Raw genomic sequence first — 17,418 nt, forward strand, 5'->3', positions numbered from 1 at the left:
CGAGAGTGGTATTTTGGCAAACAAACGATGCGATGATGGACGAAGAGCGAGCTCCCTGGGTGGCAACGCGCCTCCGTCCCCCCGCCCCGCTCGAGATGTCGCGATCGCCGCAGCGACAGCCTCCCCTGCTGGCGGGGCTCGGGAGTGCGCTGGGCGTCGCGAGATCGATGCCGTGCCAAATCGTGGTAGGACAGGGCCCGGGGGTGCATTGTTTATCATTACTCCTACTACGACGCGAGTTTCCCCTGGAAAGTCTCACCGAGTCTCAAGACGATTTTCTCAGGAGGGTCCTACGAAGTTGTTTTCTCATTAGGGGTCGATGTTGCTGCTGCTGTGTGATCCCTATCGAGTCATTTTCAGGTCAATGTTTTCACCATTGGTACGTTTGGGCCAATTGCAGTAAACAATGCGTCTTTCATTTTTTACCAACGGAAGTCAAGCTGAGAACCTGGAGGAAACCCATGCAGAACAGGGGGAGCACAATCAGACTTCACACAGAACGGCGTCCGAGTCGGGAGTAGAACCCAGGCCCTGACTGCTGTGAGGCATGAGCGTTAACACTGCACCACCCTACTGCTTCAGCCGGGTCCACCCAGTCCGGGTCAACAAGAAGGAATTTTCCACACCCGGCATCACCACATTCAGTATACGGCTCGCTATGGCTTGTCATGTAACTCCTACTCCAGTCTAATAACAACAATAATTATATAATTATCAAAATATATTCAGTAAGAAATACTTGGCGGCAGCTCAACCCAGCAGTGTGAGCTCCCCCCCTCCACATCCTCCTCCCCCCCACCTCCACCCCCCTCCACCTCCTCTTCAGCGACACTGCAGGTTGAATGGGGCAAGGAGCGACAGCATCACAGCCAACTGTGGCAGACAGCGACCCCGTGTGAGGAAGAGTGGCAAAGGGCGAGTTGTCTCAGCTGTCCCTGGTCATGGGAGCCCTCGGCTGGCTGTGTGCCGTGGAAGGACAGCGCGCACCTGGCTGCGTGTGATACGGTGTACTTTGGATTTATGTAATTGGTCAACCCACGTCCGCCTGTGTGTGGACAACGGAGAGTCCGCCTGTCTGTAGCTCAGTGACCACACACCTGGCTGAGTAAGATAAAGGAATTCAATACCTAGCTGTAGCAGACAGCACACCTCTCTGTGTGCGTGACTAGGCTACCCGCGCACCTGGCTGTATGTGCCGCATGTGGCCGATGGAGGTGGTGGGACGGGTGAGCACGGTTCCCTGGGCGCCCGACAGCGCCTGCAACTGCTTCATCCGCAACTGCTGCTGCTGCTGCTGCGACGTCACCGTGTGCGTTGTCACGCCCTGCGGCCGGGCACACAACACAAGCACCATCGGCAACTCCACCAACGCTGGCAAGCAACTGGCGCCGCCACTCTGGCAATCGCCAGCACAACCCCTAATCGCCGGCAGCACCAGCAACAACTCCAGTCCCACCATCACTCCCATGAGCACACACCACAGGCCACAGATCCCCCGTGCAGTCTTTAACAAGTCGCTGGGCCACGTGCTGGCAGCGAGCGCCACGAAGGCTGGCACGGCACCCGAGGGGGTGGTGAGGCTAGCGGCACTGCGCCGGGGCGTCCTCAGTCTCTCCAGCGCTGGTGATTTTACACATTTGCACCCACATGATGATTGAAGGCTGAGGCAGCCTAGAAGAGGCCCAGGACCAGTTCAGATATCACCACCGCTGTCAGCCGTGGCCAGCAATTGAACTCGTGTCGCCCTCATGCCTGCGGCACCCCCTACGGGTAAAACACTGCCGCCGCAGCCCCATTACACCTTTAAAATGTTTAGTTCGATTTCGATTTAAAGCTTTCGTGACTGCAAGGATTAATCTTCTTTGGTTCTTTCGGTAAAGTCACGTAGAATGAGAATAAAATAATAAATTGATAAAATAAAATAAAATAACAGCGCTGTCCTACCAGACAGTCTCGTCCCTTCACCCGATGAAGGCCGCTTGTGGTGTGGCCGAAACGTCGTGAGAATATTATTGTGTTATTTTATTTTATTTTATCAATTTATTATTTTATTCTCATTCTACGTGACTTTACCGAAAGAACCAAAGAAGATGTTTAGTTCGAGATTCCAACTCTGCTACTCCCACCTCACCGCCCCCCCATGTAAGTGCAAAGTGGAGTGGGAGGGGAGCGGAGTGGGAGACGAGAAAAGTGGGAGACGAGAAGAGTTGGAGGCAAGGCTGGAGTGGAGTGGGAGGCGAGCGGAGTGGAAGACGAGAAGAGTGGGAGGCAAGACTGGAGTGGAGTGTGAGAGGCAAGCGGAGTGGGAGTTTGAGCGGTGTGGGAGGCAAGCGGAGATGCCCTCACCAGGCCGGTGCCGGTGGCGAGCGTAGGCCGTATGGTCGAGAGGGAGATGCTGGGCGCCGGCGCGCTGGATGAGGAGGTGGCCGCCGGGAAGGTCTGCAGATTCTTGTTCATCTGCCGCAGCGCTGGCAGGCTCTTCTGCGCTCACGCACGCACGCACACCCGAGCAGCAGCGGTGAGGCAAGCAACCACAGGTTGTGTGGCTGGGCCGTGACATGTTTTATTTTGGTATTTTTACGACCAATTTCAGTTTAGATGTATTTTAATATTAAAATAAATTAGGCTTATTAACTTTCATTGTTTGTGGATTCAATGTAAAAAATATATAGTTTAAGCAAAAGTGATTTTACACAATGGTATTTTTGGTGGAAAAAAAACACATGGACGTGACGTCACTTCCATCGACTTCTCATTTTAGCTCAATCCGAAATGTATTTGGAATTCGCTTTTCGGATTAACCAAATGATTCTAGAATTCATGAATACGTCCATAAAACATACGTGAACATATTTATGTGTGTGCGTGTATATATGTGTGTGTGCATCTATATATATGAGGGAGATGCGAGAGCATTTGCGGGGGGAAGAGAGCGTGGGTCACCTTGAGGAAAGGCACCAGGTAGGGCTGTGGGGACGACTTGAGCTCTTTCTGCAGCCGGCTGGTGAACTCCTCTGGCTCAATCTTCCCGTCCTGTTGGCAACGATCACGGCGACACCGTCAGACACCGTCAGACATCGTCAGACAACACGACCATGCCCGTTTGCTCGCTCATTTGCTCGCTCGCTCATTGGCTCGCGTCAGCTCTTGTCACCCATAACGATGTCATCGGGAGGAGGAGGTACGACTTTACAGTAACATTTCACTCATATTGGATCATCTTCGCGAGGGTTAACACTTTGAACCTTGCTTGGACAGCATCAGAGAGAACGGCGGTTGGAGCAGAGGGAAGCGCGGGGGTAAGCGAGCGCCACTCACAAGCAAGCTCTGCACGAGGTCCTTCACGTTGTGCGCTGTCTCGGGCGACTGCTGCCCCGTGGATGCCAGCTTCACCAGCGTCGACAGGAAGTTCTTGCACTTCTTCACGTTCTCCATCAGCTCCTGGGCAGCGACACAGGGCGAGCGTTAGCGCCAGGCAGAGGAGAACGCCGCTGCACAGCATTGACTTGGCGCCGTGATGCCACCAAGACAGAGGTGCCCTGCACTTTCGTTTATCTGCCGAGACCACTGCCAGCACCGACAACAACAACCGCCGTTCGCCAGTAAGCGGCGGTGACGTCACCACGGCGCTTGTGCCAGGCTAGGTGCACTTTGAGGTCAAGCGAAGTGCCGAAGGCTGTCTCACAGGAGGTCACTGTACAATACCAGGTGCTATGGGTTGACTGACTGGGATGACCAACACAACCACTAATTTCAACAATTGCCAAAATTAGCAACAGTGGCACAAGAGGCCAGCATGTCACACGAGTGGGTGGTGTGGTGAGAACCATGCCCAGCAGCCTCCAGTGCTGAAGTTTACACGTGGTAACCTCAGGAATGGCCCAGGATCGCTTCATACATTACTCATCACTGATGTTGGCTCATTGCACGATTACTCTAATCACAACGCCCTGCACATAGATACACAAAAGATAAAGATTCTCCGTATAGACTACACAGGCCGTTGCGGCAAGTGCTGTTAGCGAGGACCTATTTAGGCCGGCAGAGCCCACGAGGGGTGGTGTGGCCAGAACCACGCCCGGCCGTCTTTGTATCCCCAGTGCTGATGTTTACAGACTGCACTAATTTACACTCATTTACGGCATCTAGGGGAGGCCCAGGATCTAGGGGAGGCCCAGGACCAGTTCAGATATCAGTCACCGATGTTGGCTGTGAGCCAAATTCGAAATTGAGTCACACAAAACAAAGACAAACACACAGACATACACGCACATAACACCACCACAACAACCACCACTACAACCACTAAACCACCTCTCAGCACAACTACCAGCACCGGCACCTCCGACACGACCACCGTCAACCCCCGGTGGTGGCACAGGACCCACCGGCGTCATGACGAGCGTTGGGGCAGCGGCTCTCACGGCGCCGCCGCCCGGCAGCGCCGCCGTGATGGCCACTGTCGTGGGTGAGGTCAAAGGTCGGATCGACCCTGCGCTCGTCACCATGACCTGCGGAAGATGGAGCCGTTAACGATCGCAACGGCTAAAACGTAGCTGAAGGACCTTTCTGCCCTACACTTAAAGCTACAATACTGGAATCATTGGTCTTTATTAAGTTCACCTGCTTTATTGTTATTTGTTTAATATGTTGTTATTGATGCGAGGTTTTTGCGATGGTATTCTACCGTTTGTTCCCGTATATACCTGTATTGCCCGTGATCCACGTATCTCACTTTTACGAAGGAGACTTTTCTTCTCAACCGGCTCTCTCTGGTTTAAGCGAAGTACACGTGTTTATGCACCAATTGGTTCCGAGTGAACCGCGAATGCCGCCAACTTGAGGTCTCTCGACCGCGGGCATCAAGTCCCAATCACGGCATGCGTTATTAAAACCGCGCGCGGCGCGAGAGCGTGGGCGCGCCGGCTGCGGGGGCGGGCGATTCAAAAACGTAAACATGCCCGCCACGTGAGCGGCAGCGTGCGCCCGCGCGCTTCTCCCCGGCAAACAGCAGGGGGAGGCCTCGCTCTGCGTTGCAACGTTCGGAGAAAAAAAAACATAGCCAGCTGAGGATCCTCTTCTTCCCTTGTTGTGCCTACACAGGTAGGGGCAGGCACTCGGTGGCAGCCTCAAGCTCTCTCTGCGCTCGGGTTCCCGTACCCGTGATGAACTGCGAATGTCTTTTGTCTGTGTGTGTGTGTGTAATTGACCACACTCTATGCATACATCTTCACCAAATAGAGCCTACGGTTAAAGGGAAAAACAATTTTGTGAAGGGGCCTCGTCGAAAAACCTGACACGTCGCGTGTGGCTGGTGCAATTAATTTTGCGTGACATCTATGGGACCATTTTTTGACGGCATCAAAATGATGAAAAAATAATGGCAAACTGAGCGTGGGCACGCGTGCTCGCCGTGCCGTACGCACCCCGCCGGCGCACACAAATCGTCTAACGCGCTACTGGTGGCGCCAGCACGCGCTGCTGGTGCTCACAGGAGTTGTCGGGGTCGGCGGTCGCGTGAGCGTCGCGGTGCTGAAGGTGGCGGCGGCGGGCGGTGCCGAGATGACCGTCGGCGGTTGGATGACCTTGGCCTGGACCGGCACGGGAGGTCGGTGGGCCGGCGCCGTCGCGGTCGACGTCGCCATGGTGGTGGGCGCCACGGAGACCGGCTGCTGAGGCTGCTCGCGACAAGCGGTGGCGCAACGTAAGCGAGAGGGCGGTGACGCGCGCAAAAACAAACCACAAGATATGCACGGAGCAAACGGAGATCCGGCACAGTGACAGCCGGACACAAGCTACGTCCAACGAGGCACAAAACGGTGCATTGAACAAAACCGATTTTTATGCTCAAGATACGCACGTTTAGTTGTGCTCCGCAGAATCTGTATAAATGTATGCAAATGATTCGCTCACATTACATCTAGGCTCATAAAGCAAACAAAACTGAACAAACGAGAGGATAAAAGATACAACGGTTAATCAAACTGCTCGACGAAACGAGGCGACTTACAACCGGTCGCCCTTCGTCCTTTACCGTGCGCACTCAGGGCGGATCATGGGCCCTGTGAGCGGGCCTCACGGTGGCCGGTGGGCAGGCCCACGTTACCTGCAGCGGCGTGGGCTGTGTGGAGGCAACGGTCTGGCCCGGTGAGATCTGCTTGATGATGGTGGGGGCCACGCTCCTCGCAATCACGTGCGTCCCGGGGGGCTGCTGGGAGAGAGGGCGATGAGAGAGGGGTGGGGGGTAGTTGGTGGGACATGGCATACCCAGGTCGGTCAGCAGCAACCCGTTTACTGTTCTGCCACCTCCTGGCGCCCTGACAGCCCAGCAAGTTGGGAGTCGCGCACCCAAGACACCAACCCTTCCCAGCACCACCGATGAGCACGGTTGGCTAGGAACGGTGCGAAAGGAGTTCCAACGTACATACAGTAAAACCTTGGATTGCGAGCATAATTCGTTCCGGAAACGTCTTTGTAATTCAAAGCACTCGTATATCAAAGCACTCGTATATCAGTCGTGATCACGTGACGCTCGGCAGACAAAGCGTATACGTACTACTCGTAATGCAAGACCCTCGCTCGTTTATCAAATTAATATTTATTTAAAATTTTTGCTCGTCTTGCAAAACACTCGCAGACCAAGTTACTCGCAATCCAAGGTTTACTGTACATGCATCCCTTGCTTTCCTTGTGCTGGGATCGCAGGCGGGCGTGCGCCACCGCGCCAGGTCCGCGCCTGGACGGCCTCCTCGCACGCAAGCGGACGTAAGAACGGCCAGGGGGGGCCCTCACCTGGTGAATGGGCGGGAGACGAAACTGAGGCGCGGCTCCGGGAGTCGCCGGCCTCAGCTGCTGCAGCGCCGAGTGGGGCAGAAGGATGAGGTGGCCTTCCTTCTGCACGAGCACCATGCCTGCGGACACGCAGCGGTGGCACGGGGAGGGTGGTGAGGGGGCAGCGACCGCACCATCGCACAAAACGCGGAGGCCGCTTGTGAAAAAGGCAGGCGCCGCACTCAACGGCTGCCTCGGCCACCGGCGAGTCGTTGGAAAAGGACGCGCGTTTGGTACGAGCGAGGGAGGTAAAAAAAACTCAATCATCCACAAAAGCTCGGTGTTCACAGCGGAGGATTTGTTGATAGTAGGTCCAATCAGTGAGTTGATTCATGCGGAGGTGACTAAAAATAGCGGGGTACACGACCTGCGACTAGCGCTAACAAAGAGGAAGATGCGATTGTTTGGCGGTGTCACTCCAAGACCAGGATGACATTTTCCCGTGTCATCCTGCAGGGCCTGGTGGAAGGGACGAGGAGGAGAGGTCGCCCAAGGCGCAGCTGGGCAACGAAAGCAGCGTCTTGGACATGGAGATCAGCAGCAGACGTCGTGCAGATCGCAAGAGACCACGAGATGTACGAGCTAGAAGAGCTGAATGCCGCATTGGCGTCCCCACAATCCCTACAGTTAAGGGTCTGACGATGTTGACAAGTATTATTGAACGGATGAAGTGAATTATGTTCATTGCGGTGGAGACGATACAAGAAAAACTATCAAAGTCAAGGATTGTCAAGTATTCCAAAGAAGCCAGAATCGGTTATCTCAAGCGAGCGGATTGTGGGTGATAACGTCTCTCCAGCACATCCCTCAAATCACACCTCGGCCACATGCGGTAGTGCGCACCGGTGGTCCAACACTTCGGAGGCAAGAGTTGGCGGATCGCGCTGCTATTTGTGAAACGCCCAATCCCACCGGGCAGCGAGGTGACCAGGAGATGGCGGCAACACAGCAGGTGGGTAGTCAACACGTCTGTGCACACCTCTGACTATTCATCCACTCGTGCGTGCGAGATGGGTTTCATACTCCGGCTCCCTCCCCCACGCAAACATTCCTTCAAAAGGGAATTTGTCAGAAGTCCCAATGTGAGGACCCTTCCGAAAGTATCTTGAGACTCGGAGCAGGTTTCCTGGATAAATACATATAAATGTTATACAATAATTGATTCTGATTAATATTGGCAGTGCTTAGATATCCTGATTCACGGTCAGAAGGCCATATGTTGAAAGGTGGCCGGGTGGATAAGGCATTAAAGCAGTGAGGCCAGCAAATTATGAGATCCTGGGTTTGTGATGACCAGTGTATTGGGTGAATGGTCTCAGACCAATCACCAATGACAAAACAAAAAAACCGTCATCATAATAAAAAAATGTTGTCGCTTGGCTAAATTCCTGTGCTGATAGTTAAATTGGTTCGAGTGCCATACGACGAATATTTATATACAGCAAGGCCTGCAGAAAAGTACAGCAGGCCATATTGTGAGGATTAGAGGTTACTTTGCAGGGATCTCAGAAGTAGTTGTGATATCTCCTTCCCCGGGTTGTTATCCAACAATGATGCACTGCTCTGCAATAATTGGCTTTGTTTCACAACTTAATGCCAAGAGCACGATTTTAGATAAAATTAAGACAAAGGATTTTTTAAAGAGGTAAGGACGTCACAACCCAGTCAAGGGTCAACATAAAAATGAATAATTAATCCGATTGTGACCCTGACTGGTGACATTTCTTTGAATTGCCAAGGAGGGGTGCGAGCGAATGGTTAGACCTGGAGAAACTCACGCATGTGGGGGCATATCACTCAAAGATCTGCACAGATGGATTCACGAACACTCTTACTGCAGTGCCATTTCCTCGCCATCACGTAGCCTGCCACCCGTGCCTCCAAAGCTCGGGATCGCAGTCATCTCGCGCCACCAAGGTGTAAACAGCACCCAATCAAACCCATTTCCACACCGCGCCGATTAAATAAACCGCTTCCACCGTCGTCCCGCTCACACGGAGGGGCCGAAGGCAGACGACGGCACAGTCACGCCGAGAGTCGATCACACACACACACACATGCGCTTGACGCAAGTTACAGCTGTCCCTAGCGCAAGCGGCGGTGTATCGCCAGAGGTGAAGTCCAGCCGTGGGAGGAGAGGCCCGCGCGCCGGCCGTCCACGCGCTGACTCAGGGCGCGAGGCGGAAGTCGGCTCGCGTTTATTAGCCGGCGACTCATCCCCATTGAGGAGGCGCCGTATCATTTGTGGACAGAGCTCGGCTCAGCGGTTGTGCCAGTGCAGGGCCAAATACCGCGGCTTTTACAGACTCCAACTCGGAGCTTAATGGACAGACAAGGCACATTCTAGCCTCAATCTATTGATGACCGCGAATGGGGTGGACGTGAAAGTTATAGGCAGTCACCCAGTCACGCAGAACGAGTTTTTCACTGAAAAGTAGTGTAAGCTGTGCGAGAAACTACATCAGCTAGGAACACCGGCAACAAGGCATACAAACACCACACTGGCAAAGAATACGGTACGGTCCATTTATAAATGCACCACTAAAATAACATGGAAAAATGAGAGAAAACAACACTTCAGCTCAAAGCCTCTACACGTCACCAAACCGATCGCATTACCTATTAAATGTATTAACACTCTCCCCTGTAAGATATAGACCCATGGTTTTCGCAATCTCTTTTTAAGAAGAAAGACGGTCAGTGGAATCAGTGGGATATTTATAAACGGGGTCACCCTGTATTTCCTCCACTCCCCATTCCTGTGTCTTATCTTTGAAACGTTTGTAAATGCACCTTTCTGTAGCACCATCTCCTTAATGAACCTGTAGCCACATACTCCCTTAATTTTTTTTCCCCTTTTTCCCCCCACTCTGGTTCCGTTTTTTCACAAGTGCCACTATTCCATGCAGCATCTTGAGACGCAGTAACGGTTAGATGCTGCACAAATCTAAATCGCGATCATTGTAGTGCAACCGTTCACAGCAGAACAGGATAAGCCCGGCCCGGCGAGGCCTTGGCTTGGAAAAACTGAAGAGAGCTCGATGGCTAGGAGGAAAGAGGCTGGGAAGCAGTCACATTCACACGAGACACGGAGTATGTTATCCCAAAAGGGATCTCACCTAATTGCAGAGGATATCACCAATTCACATTTGTATTTTGTCTTTTTTCAATTCTAATCCTAATGTCGCATGCCATGATTCGGCATAATGCCATTAGATAGAGTATCCGTTGCGGACGCTCGCAGAGCAGTGAATCGCCCGTTGTGCTCAGGAACGGGCCATGGAAAAGATATCACACAACTCCTCCAGAGATTCCTTCAAGTGAGATATTTTATCTGCTGCACCCTACTGTTGCCATTGCACATTTTTAAATGCACCGCCAGAGAGAAAAATGTTTGCCACATGCCAATTAAACCTTTAAATGTTTTAAGAAGAGGAGATGGTACTATTCCAAAATGTAGCTTAAAACAACACTGTGTCTTTTAAAGCAGTCATTAGTGTCTGAGCTGACATCATCAACCTGCCACAGCTGAGAACCCGGATTAATGACAGGTGGCCAACATCCCGATTTGAACCCAGGACCTCAGAGGTGCCGGCTCAGTGCTCGAATGCCTGAACCACCTCCGGCCTCCTCCACCGATGATCAAACCGCACCGCTCACTCAGGTGCGCACACCGGACTCCGTGCTCTTGTGCGGCGCGAGCAGCGGGAAAACAGCGAACACCTCGCAGGGAGTGACAACAGTCCTTACATATTTTACTTTACACAAAACGTACACCAGAGTTTCATCCAATTACAAACCTCCCTTGCATTGCCCTTACCCGTCAGCGGTCCTTTGCAATGAATGAAATATGAAGGGACACCGCTACTTTGGCTCTCGTGTGGGGTTTAGGATTAAGGGTTAGGGACTATTGTTTATGGATGAGGGTTAGGGGTTCGGACGAAGGATTAGGAGTTCGTGTTTAGGGTCAAGACTACGGGGGTAGGGGTAATGGGTTATGGTTTTGGGACGCGAGTACTCAGGACGGCGGTTCTTGCCAAGGCTCTGCAAACAGCAGAAGCCTCGGCAGTAACTATAATCACAAGAGGAGGACACGGAAGTGAAACGTAAGAGAGAAGGACGATGACAACACACGTGTCTTCAGACACGCTTAACGTTCCATCACCGCGCACGCACACACACACACAGAGATCTGTTGACCCAACGTGTGTGTGACGCCAGCTTGTCGTGTTTTTGTGGTTGAACGCCAAACGCCCCGATCCGCGACTCTACACGTGCGCTCACTACCAACGCATGGCACACGAGACCTGTCAACTCTCCACGGAAACACACTGTGGCGGCGGAGAACACGAGTTTACATTGAACATTCACACGCAGCTGAACCACACAAGGACAAAAATCCCCCGGATAGCCTTTAAAAGGCTGTTGGGAGCAAGTGATGTTCACAAGCACCGGACACGGCACACGAAGGAGTTGGGTGGCTAACACAACGCCCGACCGCTTTGTCTCCCCAGTGCTGTGTTGTACACATCGTAACAAGTTACTAATTTCATGGCTGAGTCGACCTCGCGGAGGCCCAGAACCAGTTCAGATATTCGTCACTGATGTTGGCCTTCAGCGGGAATCGAACTCGGATCGCCGAGTTCGTAGTGTGGTGTGCCAGCAACTGCACTACCGCTTCCACAAAGAGTCAAAAGTAATTGCGCAGCGGTTTATGCACTGCGCTGGGAATCTAGTGGTTATCAGTTTGATTCATGGCCACGGCTAACATCAGTGGTGAATAATATTGCAACTGATCCTGACCTTCTTTCACACCCTCACCTCCCTATTGTTTTTCACCCCCCCAACCAAAACTGATCAGCGAGGTGAGGTATGGTTAAACAACCCCATATAGCCTTCATCCAGCCTTGGTTCGACAGTGGTCTGTGCAATGTGTAAAAAGTAAAGCGCACGTGCTTAAGAGTTGGCATCATCCCACACGACGGTGACTTAAGCCGGAGAGAGGGGTTTCAAATGAATTGATGGATGAGTCGATGGGCTCCACTTCTTTAGATTTGTGCAATATGACGCACGCAGCAGTAGCAGTGGATAAAGAATGAGAAGCCAACCAAAGGTGGCGTCTAAGACACAGCCACGAGTTACAGCAGTGCCGGTGAACCTCACATGCGAACCGTTAAGCAGCGCTGCAAGACGTGACCCTGTGAAAGGCAAGACTAAGTACACAGACAAATTGGTTATTTTCAAAACATTCCGTCCTTTTGCTGCCGATGCTGAATTCCACGTGGGCTCATTCCGCCCACGGGCACACACACACAGCCTCAAGTCAGCTGACAGCTCCAGCATAGGTTCAGCATCTAGACGACTCACCTGTCTCACACTCAGCACTGTTTCTCACCTGCTTCTCCTGCCATTCACACGCCCGACTGCCGTCACCACCTACAGCTGTCTGTATCCTCACCTGCTCCACTCGGCACACATACCCACATCGCCCCTCTCCTGCACCCATCACCGGCAGTCCCATTCACCGTTCTCCTTCCACCCCTCACCTTCCTCCCGCTGCTCTCTCTCACCTTCCGCTGCCCACTGTCATCTGTCACATGCACCACACCTGCACGTGGCCGGCTTCCTGTCAACTCATGCACCCTGCTGCACCACGCATGTGGCCATAGACTCTCTTGTTACCTCTGGCTGTCCTGCCATCCCTCGCCTGCACCTTTCACCTTCACGCTGCTATCCCACATCTGTTGTCACCCCTCACCTTGCCTCTGCCATCCCTCACCCGTCATCTTTTACCTCCTGGCTGCCACCTGGAGGCCCATCACCTCTCACCTACTAGGGGGGCTATGCTATACAGGCTCAGGCCGGGCTCGCGTCTGCAGCGTGTGCGCTCACCTGGCGGGATTGTGAAGCCGGGCGGCAGCTGCACCATGGTCTGCTGCTGCTGCTGCTGCATGGGCCGCGGGGCGATCACCTGCGGGGCCATCACGCGGTGCACGGGGGACACCAGGGCGGGCCTCAGCTGCGCCGGCAGCGCGGGGGCCGTCACGGCGGCCAGGGGGGGTTTCGAGACGCCGGGCTGCGGCCCCTGAGGGGTGGACACTGGGCTGCTGATGCTGCTGCTGCTGGTGGTGCTACTCACTCCCACGTGCAGCTGCAGCTGCTGCTGCTGCTGCCCGAGCAGCGTCCCGTGGCCGTGCTCGGCTCCGTTGAACACGGCCTGGGGTGGCCGCGGGGTGCACGGGGTCCCCGCCTGCTGGGCCCCCGCCTGCTGGGCCCCCGTGCGGGCAGGGTTCGCGGCGGGGGGCAGGGTCCTCACCCCATTGCTCGCACAGCCCGGGGAAGAAACCCCTAAGGGATTGACCGCGGGGGTGACCGCGGGGGTAACGGTGCTCCCGTTGAGCGTCTGCCCGACCGGCAAGGAGATCGCCTTGGTCGCGTGATTCAGCAGCAGCGGAGACGACGAGGCGGAGGAGGAGATGATGGAGGAGATGGGGGAGATGGTCGCGATGGACGACACTGAGGAAGAGATGGAGGCGGGGAGCGCGGGGGCCACTGTGCTCCCTCCAAGGCGGCTCGGGTGAACCTGTGCAGCAGCAGCACCACCACCTCCTGCTGCTGCTGATCCCGTCGCTACTGCCGTAGCGGCAGTAGCGACGGGAGCACCGCCACCGCCTCCTACAGAAGTTATGATGACCGGCGTGGAGGCCACACATCCAAACGTGGAGTTCGCAACGGTGACGCTAATTGCAGCTGCTGCTACTACCCCGTGTCCCGGAGGTCGCTGCTGCTGCTGCTTCAGCTGCTGCTGTTGCTTGAGCTGCTGCTCCCTCGCCGCTTCTCCTGCTCCACCGCCGCCGCCGCGGGCCGCGTGGTTGTTAGCAATGAGTGCCACCCGGGCGCCCCCGAGGCGCGACTCGAGCGAGCCCACCAGGTCGCTGACCGCCTTCTCGTCCACGTCGCGAGCCAGCATCTCGTCCAGGGGGTCCGCGGACGCGGCGCCACCGATCCCGGCGGCTCCCGCGGCGCCGCCGCCGCGCTCGGCCCGGCCGCTCCGCTCGCTCCTGCCGGACGACGACGCCGCCGCCATTTTGCTCGCGCGCGCGCGCGGCGGCCCTGAAGCCCCCCCCTTCCCCCGCCCCTCACTCCCCCCGAGCCCCGCCCCTCACTCCTACCGAGCCCCGCCTCTCAACGCCCCTCCCTCTCGCCAAAACCCGCGAGCCCCGCCCCTCGCCCTCGGTGCTCGCGCCTAGCCCTGCCCACCGGACACTCCCCGCACCCCCCCCGAGCCCCGCCCCTAGACTTCCAGCGTCCCTCCCCTCGAATTTTCTCCTTAAGGCCCCGCCCCTTAAGCTTCCCCATCCTCCTAACCCCTCCCCACTATTATCCTAACCCCCGCCCCATCCCCCTAACTCCTCCCCTAAAAACCCCCCTCCCACCCAAGCCCCCGCCTCCTAGGCCTCCCCACCACCCCTCCCGCTCAATCTCACCGACCCCCCCCCCTGCGCATGCGCTCTTCGCCTCCCGCGTGCATTGTGGGTAGGGGGGGGCGGAGGGTGCGGGGGAAGCCCCTCTGACGTCTCCACGGGGGTGGGGGCGCGCGCTCGTAAAACTCGAAACGTCGGGTGGGGCGGAGCTTGCTGTGCAAGGGGCGTGGCGGTCTGATGGTGACGTCACGGGTCGCTATATAAGGACAGGGTGGGTGAGGTGACGAGGCAGTGTAGCTGGCGCGCTCTCACTGCGTCGGGCCGTGTTTAGTCTGAACCTGTAAGATAATCGGGTTTACCCCATTTTTTCTGGCAACAAAAGAGGTGTTAAGATGTTAAAACACCAAACTGAAACCTTTTACAAGGAATCATGTCTGCATTAACCGCAATGCTTGTGGTGAGAATGCAAACAAAAAAATACTTTAAACTGATTGGTCCACACCAAAGACAGCTTTCTTTTGAGCCTCGTCTCAAACGGTGTTAGACCAGAGGACGCCAAAAGGCGTCTTTTGGAATGATTGCACTCCCAGCAGGCGGCGAGGCTGATGGGGTGTGTAAGAGAGACGGTACAGGGTGCTTCAAAAATGTTTTAACACTTCTGAGAATTTATAACAATACAAGAAATGTGCCTCTGGACTCTGAGGACCACCTGGAGAATATTGCGATGATGGCGAACAAGTGGGAGACTTTTTGAAGTTATTAACATTACATTTGTTATCATGTTACAGTGTATTATCTGTTCTTTTGCCATTAAAAACTATAGTCCCATGTAAGTGTTAACACTTTTTTGAAGCACCGTGTAACTTGCATTCGCTGTGGTCAGGGCTCGCAACTCGGCAGCTCAGCCCACAGTTACATTCGTCACCACCTCGGCACGTTCGTCAACAACATGAAAAAAATAACTATCATACGAGGCGTTTCGGGCAATGTCCCATCTTCATAGCACGTGAAACCCGTTCAAGACAAGTTCGATTAGATCAGCGTTCTTCATTGCTAGGTCCGCGGGCTACTGGCGGCCACTGGCGGCCTTGAATGAGGACCCCGACAAGATGCGACGGAGTGTAAACACCCCACACCACACACCACCACCACCATCATCATCGTGCTGCTGTCAAACACAACGATGGCTTCAAGTGTGTGGCGGCCCTCCTCACACCGGTGGTGTCTTATCGGCGGAAGTGCCCCCCCCCCCCCCTCCTACCGCTCTGAAAATAAGTGAAGAATAATAAGAGACCGATTAAAGAACTAAGGATAACAACAAGAACCATCTTCATCATCACCACCATCATCATCAGCAGCAGCGAGCGGCGCTGGGGGAGGCGGCCGGGGCCGACGCCAGGGGGCGCCGTGGCCCAAGGCGCGGAACCACCACGCCGACGACTACACGGGGGTCCTCCTACGGGGGTACTACTACAGGGGTCCTCCTACAGGGGTCCTACTTACAGGGGTCCTACTACAGGGGCACTACTACGGGGGTCCTCCTACAGGGGCACTACTACAGGGGTCCTACGGGGGTCCTCCTACAGGGGTACTACTACAGGGGTCCTCCTACGGGGGTCCTCCTACAGGGGTACTACTACAGGGGTCCTACTACAGGGGCACTACTACAGGGGTCATACTACAGGGGTCCTCCTACAGGGGCACTACTACGGGGGTCCTCCTACGGGGGTCCTCCTACGGGGGTTCCTCCTACAGGGGTACTACGAACGGGGGTCCTCCTACATAGGTCCTCCTACAGGGTTCCTACTTACGGGGGCACTACTACACGGGGGTCCTACTACAGGGGCACCACTTCGGGGGCACTACTACGGGGGTCCTCCTACAGGGGCACTACTACAGGGGTCCTCCTACAGGGGCACTACTACAGGGGTCCTACTACAGGGGCACTACTACGGGGGTCCTCCTTACAGGGGCACTATACAGGGGCACTACTACAGGGGCACTACTACAGGGGTCCTCCTACAGGGGTCCTCCTACAGGGGTCCTCCTACAGGGGTCCTACTACGGGGGCACTACTACAGAGGTCCTCCTACAGGGGTCCTACTACAGGGGTCCTACTACAGGGGTCCTACTACGGTGGTCCTCCTACAGGGGTACTACTACTTACAGGGGTCCTCCTACAGGTGCACTACTACTACAGGGGCACTACTACAGGGGTCCTCCTACAGGGGCACTCCTACAGGGGTCCTACTACGGGGGTACTACTACAGGGGCACTACTACAGGGGCACTACTACAGGGGTCCTCCTACAGGGGAACTCCTACAGGGGTCCTACTACGGGGGTACTACTACAGGGGCACTACTACAGGGGCACTACCACAGGGGTCCTCCTACAGGGGCACTACTTACAGGGGTACTACTACAAGGGGCACTACTACGGGGGTCCTCCTACAGGGGCACTACTTTACGGGGGTCCTCCTACAGGGGCACTACTTACGGGGGTCCTCCTACAGGGGTACTACAACAGGGGCACTACTACAGGGGCTCTACTACAGGGGTCCTCCTACAGGGGTCCTACTACGGGGGCACTACTACAGAGGTCCTCCTACAGGGGTCCTACTACAGGGGTACTACTAACAGAGGTCCTACTACAGGGGCACTACTACAGGGGTCCTACTACAGGAGTCCTCCTACAGGGGCACTACTACGGGGGTTCCTCCTACGGGGGTCCTACGGGGGCCCTCCTACAGGGGTACTACTAACGGGGGTCCTCCTACAGGGGTCCTCCTACAGGGGTCCTACTACGGGGGCACTACTACACGGGGGTTCGTACTACAGGGGCACTACTTACGGGGGTCCTCCTACAGGGGCACTACTACGGGGGCACTACTACGGGGGTCCTCCTACAGGGGCACTACTACGGGGGTCCTCCTACAGGGGCACTACTACAGGGGTCCTACTACAGGGGCACTACTACGGGGGTCCTCCTACAGGGGCACTACTACAGGGGCACTACTACAGGGGCACTACAACAGGGGTCCTCCTACAGGGGTCCTAATACGGGGGCACTACTACAGAGGTCCTCCTACAGGGGTCCTACTACAGGGGTCCTACTACAGGGGTCCTACTACGGTGGTCCTCCTACAGGGACACTACTACTACA

At 55.2% G+C, this 17,418-nt stretch overlaps 1 protein-coding gene across 2 annotated transcripts in view; it reads right to left on the reverse strand.

The window, feature by feature from the left end:
• Positions 1–13,950, reverse strand: part of LOC116954082 (transcription initiation factor TFIID subunit 4-like) — a 36,535-nt gene extending 22,585 nt beyond the window's left edge. Inside the window, exons 1-9 of one of the 2 annotated variants that reach the window (XM_076052063.1) lie at positions 12,724–13,950; positions 6,793–6,911; positions 6,107–6,208; positions 5,493–5,678; positions 4,389–4,511; positions 3,319–3,441; positions 2,944–3,033; positions 2,347–2,481; positions 1,183–1,324 (exon numbers count right to left, since the gene is read on the reverse strand). In XM_076052063.1, the coding sequence (XP_075908178.1) occupies positions 1,183–1,324; positions 2,347–2,481; positions 2,944–3,033; positions 3,319–3,441; positions 4,389–4,511; positions 5,493–5,678; positions 6,107–6,208; positions 6,793–6,911; positions 12,724–13,918 (2,215 nt within the window). In that variant the 5' untranslated portion in view covers positions 13,919–13,950. Of the gene's footprint in view, positions 1–1,182; positions 1,325–2,346; positions 2,482–2,943; positions 3,034–3,318; positions 3,442–4,388; positions 4,512–5,492; positions 5,679–6,106; positions 6,212–6,792; positions 6,912–12,723 lie in introns of both variants that reach the window. The other variant, XM_032974500.2, reaches the window with a different exon arrangement.
• Positions 13,951–17,418: the final 3,468 nt, after the last annotated feature.

The sequence above is a fragment of the Petromyzon marinus genome, chromosome 54 (assembly GCF_048934315.1).
Source record: "Petromyzon marinus isolate PM22_M1 ecotype Great Lakes invasive population chromosome 54, UKy_Petmar_22M1.pri1.0, whole genome shotgun sequence".
Classification (NCBI taxonomy): domain Eukaryota; kingdom Metazoa; phylum Chordata; class Hyperoartia; order Petromyzontiformes; family Petromyzontidae; genus Petromyzon; species Petromyzon marinus.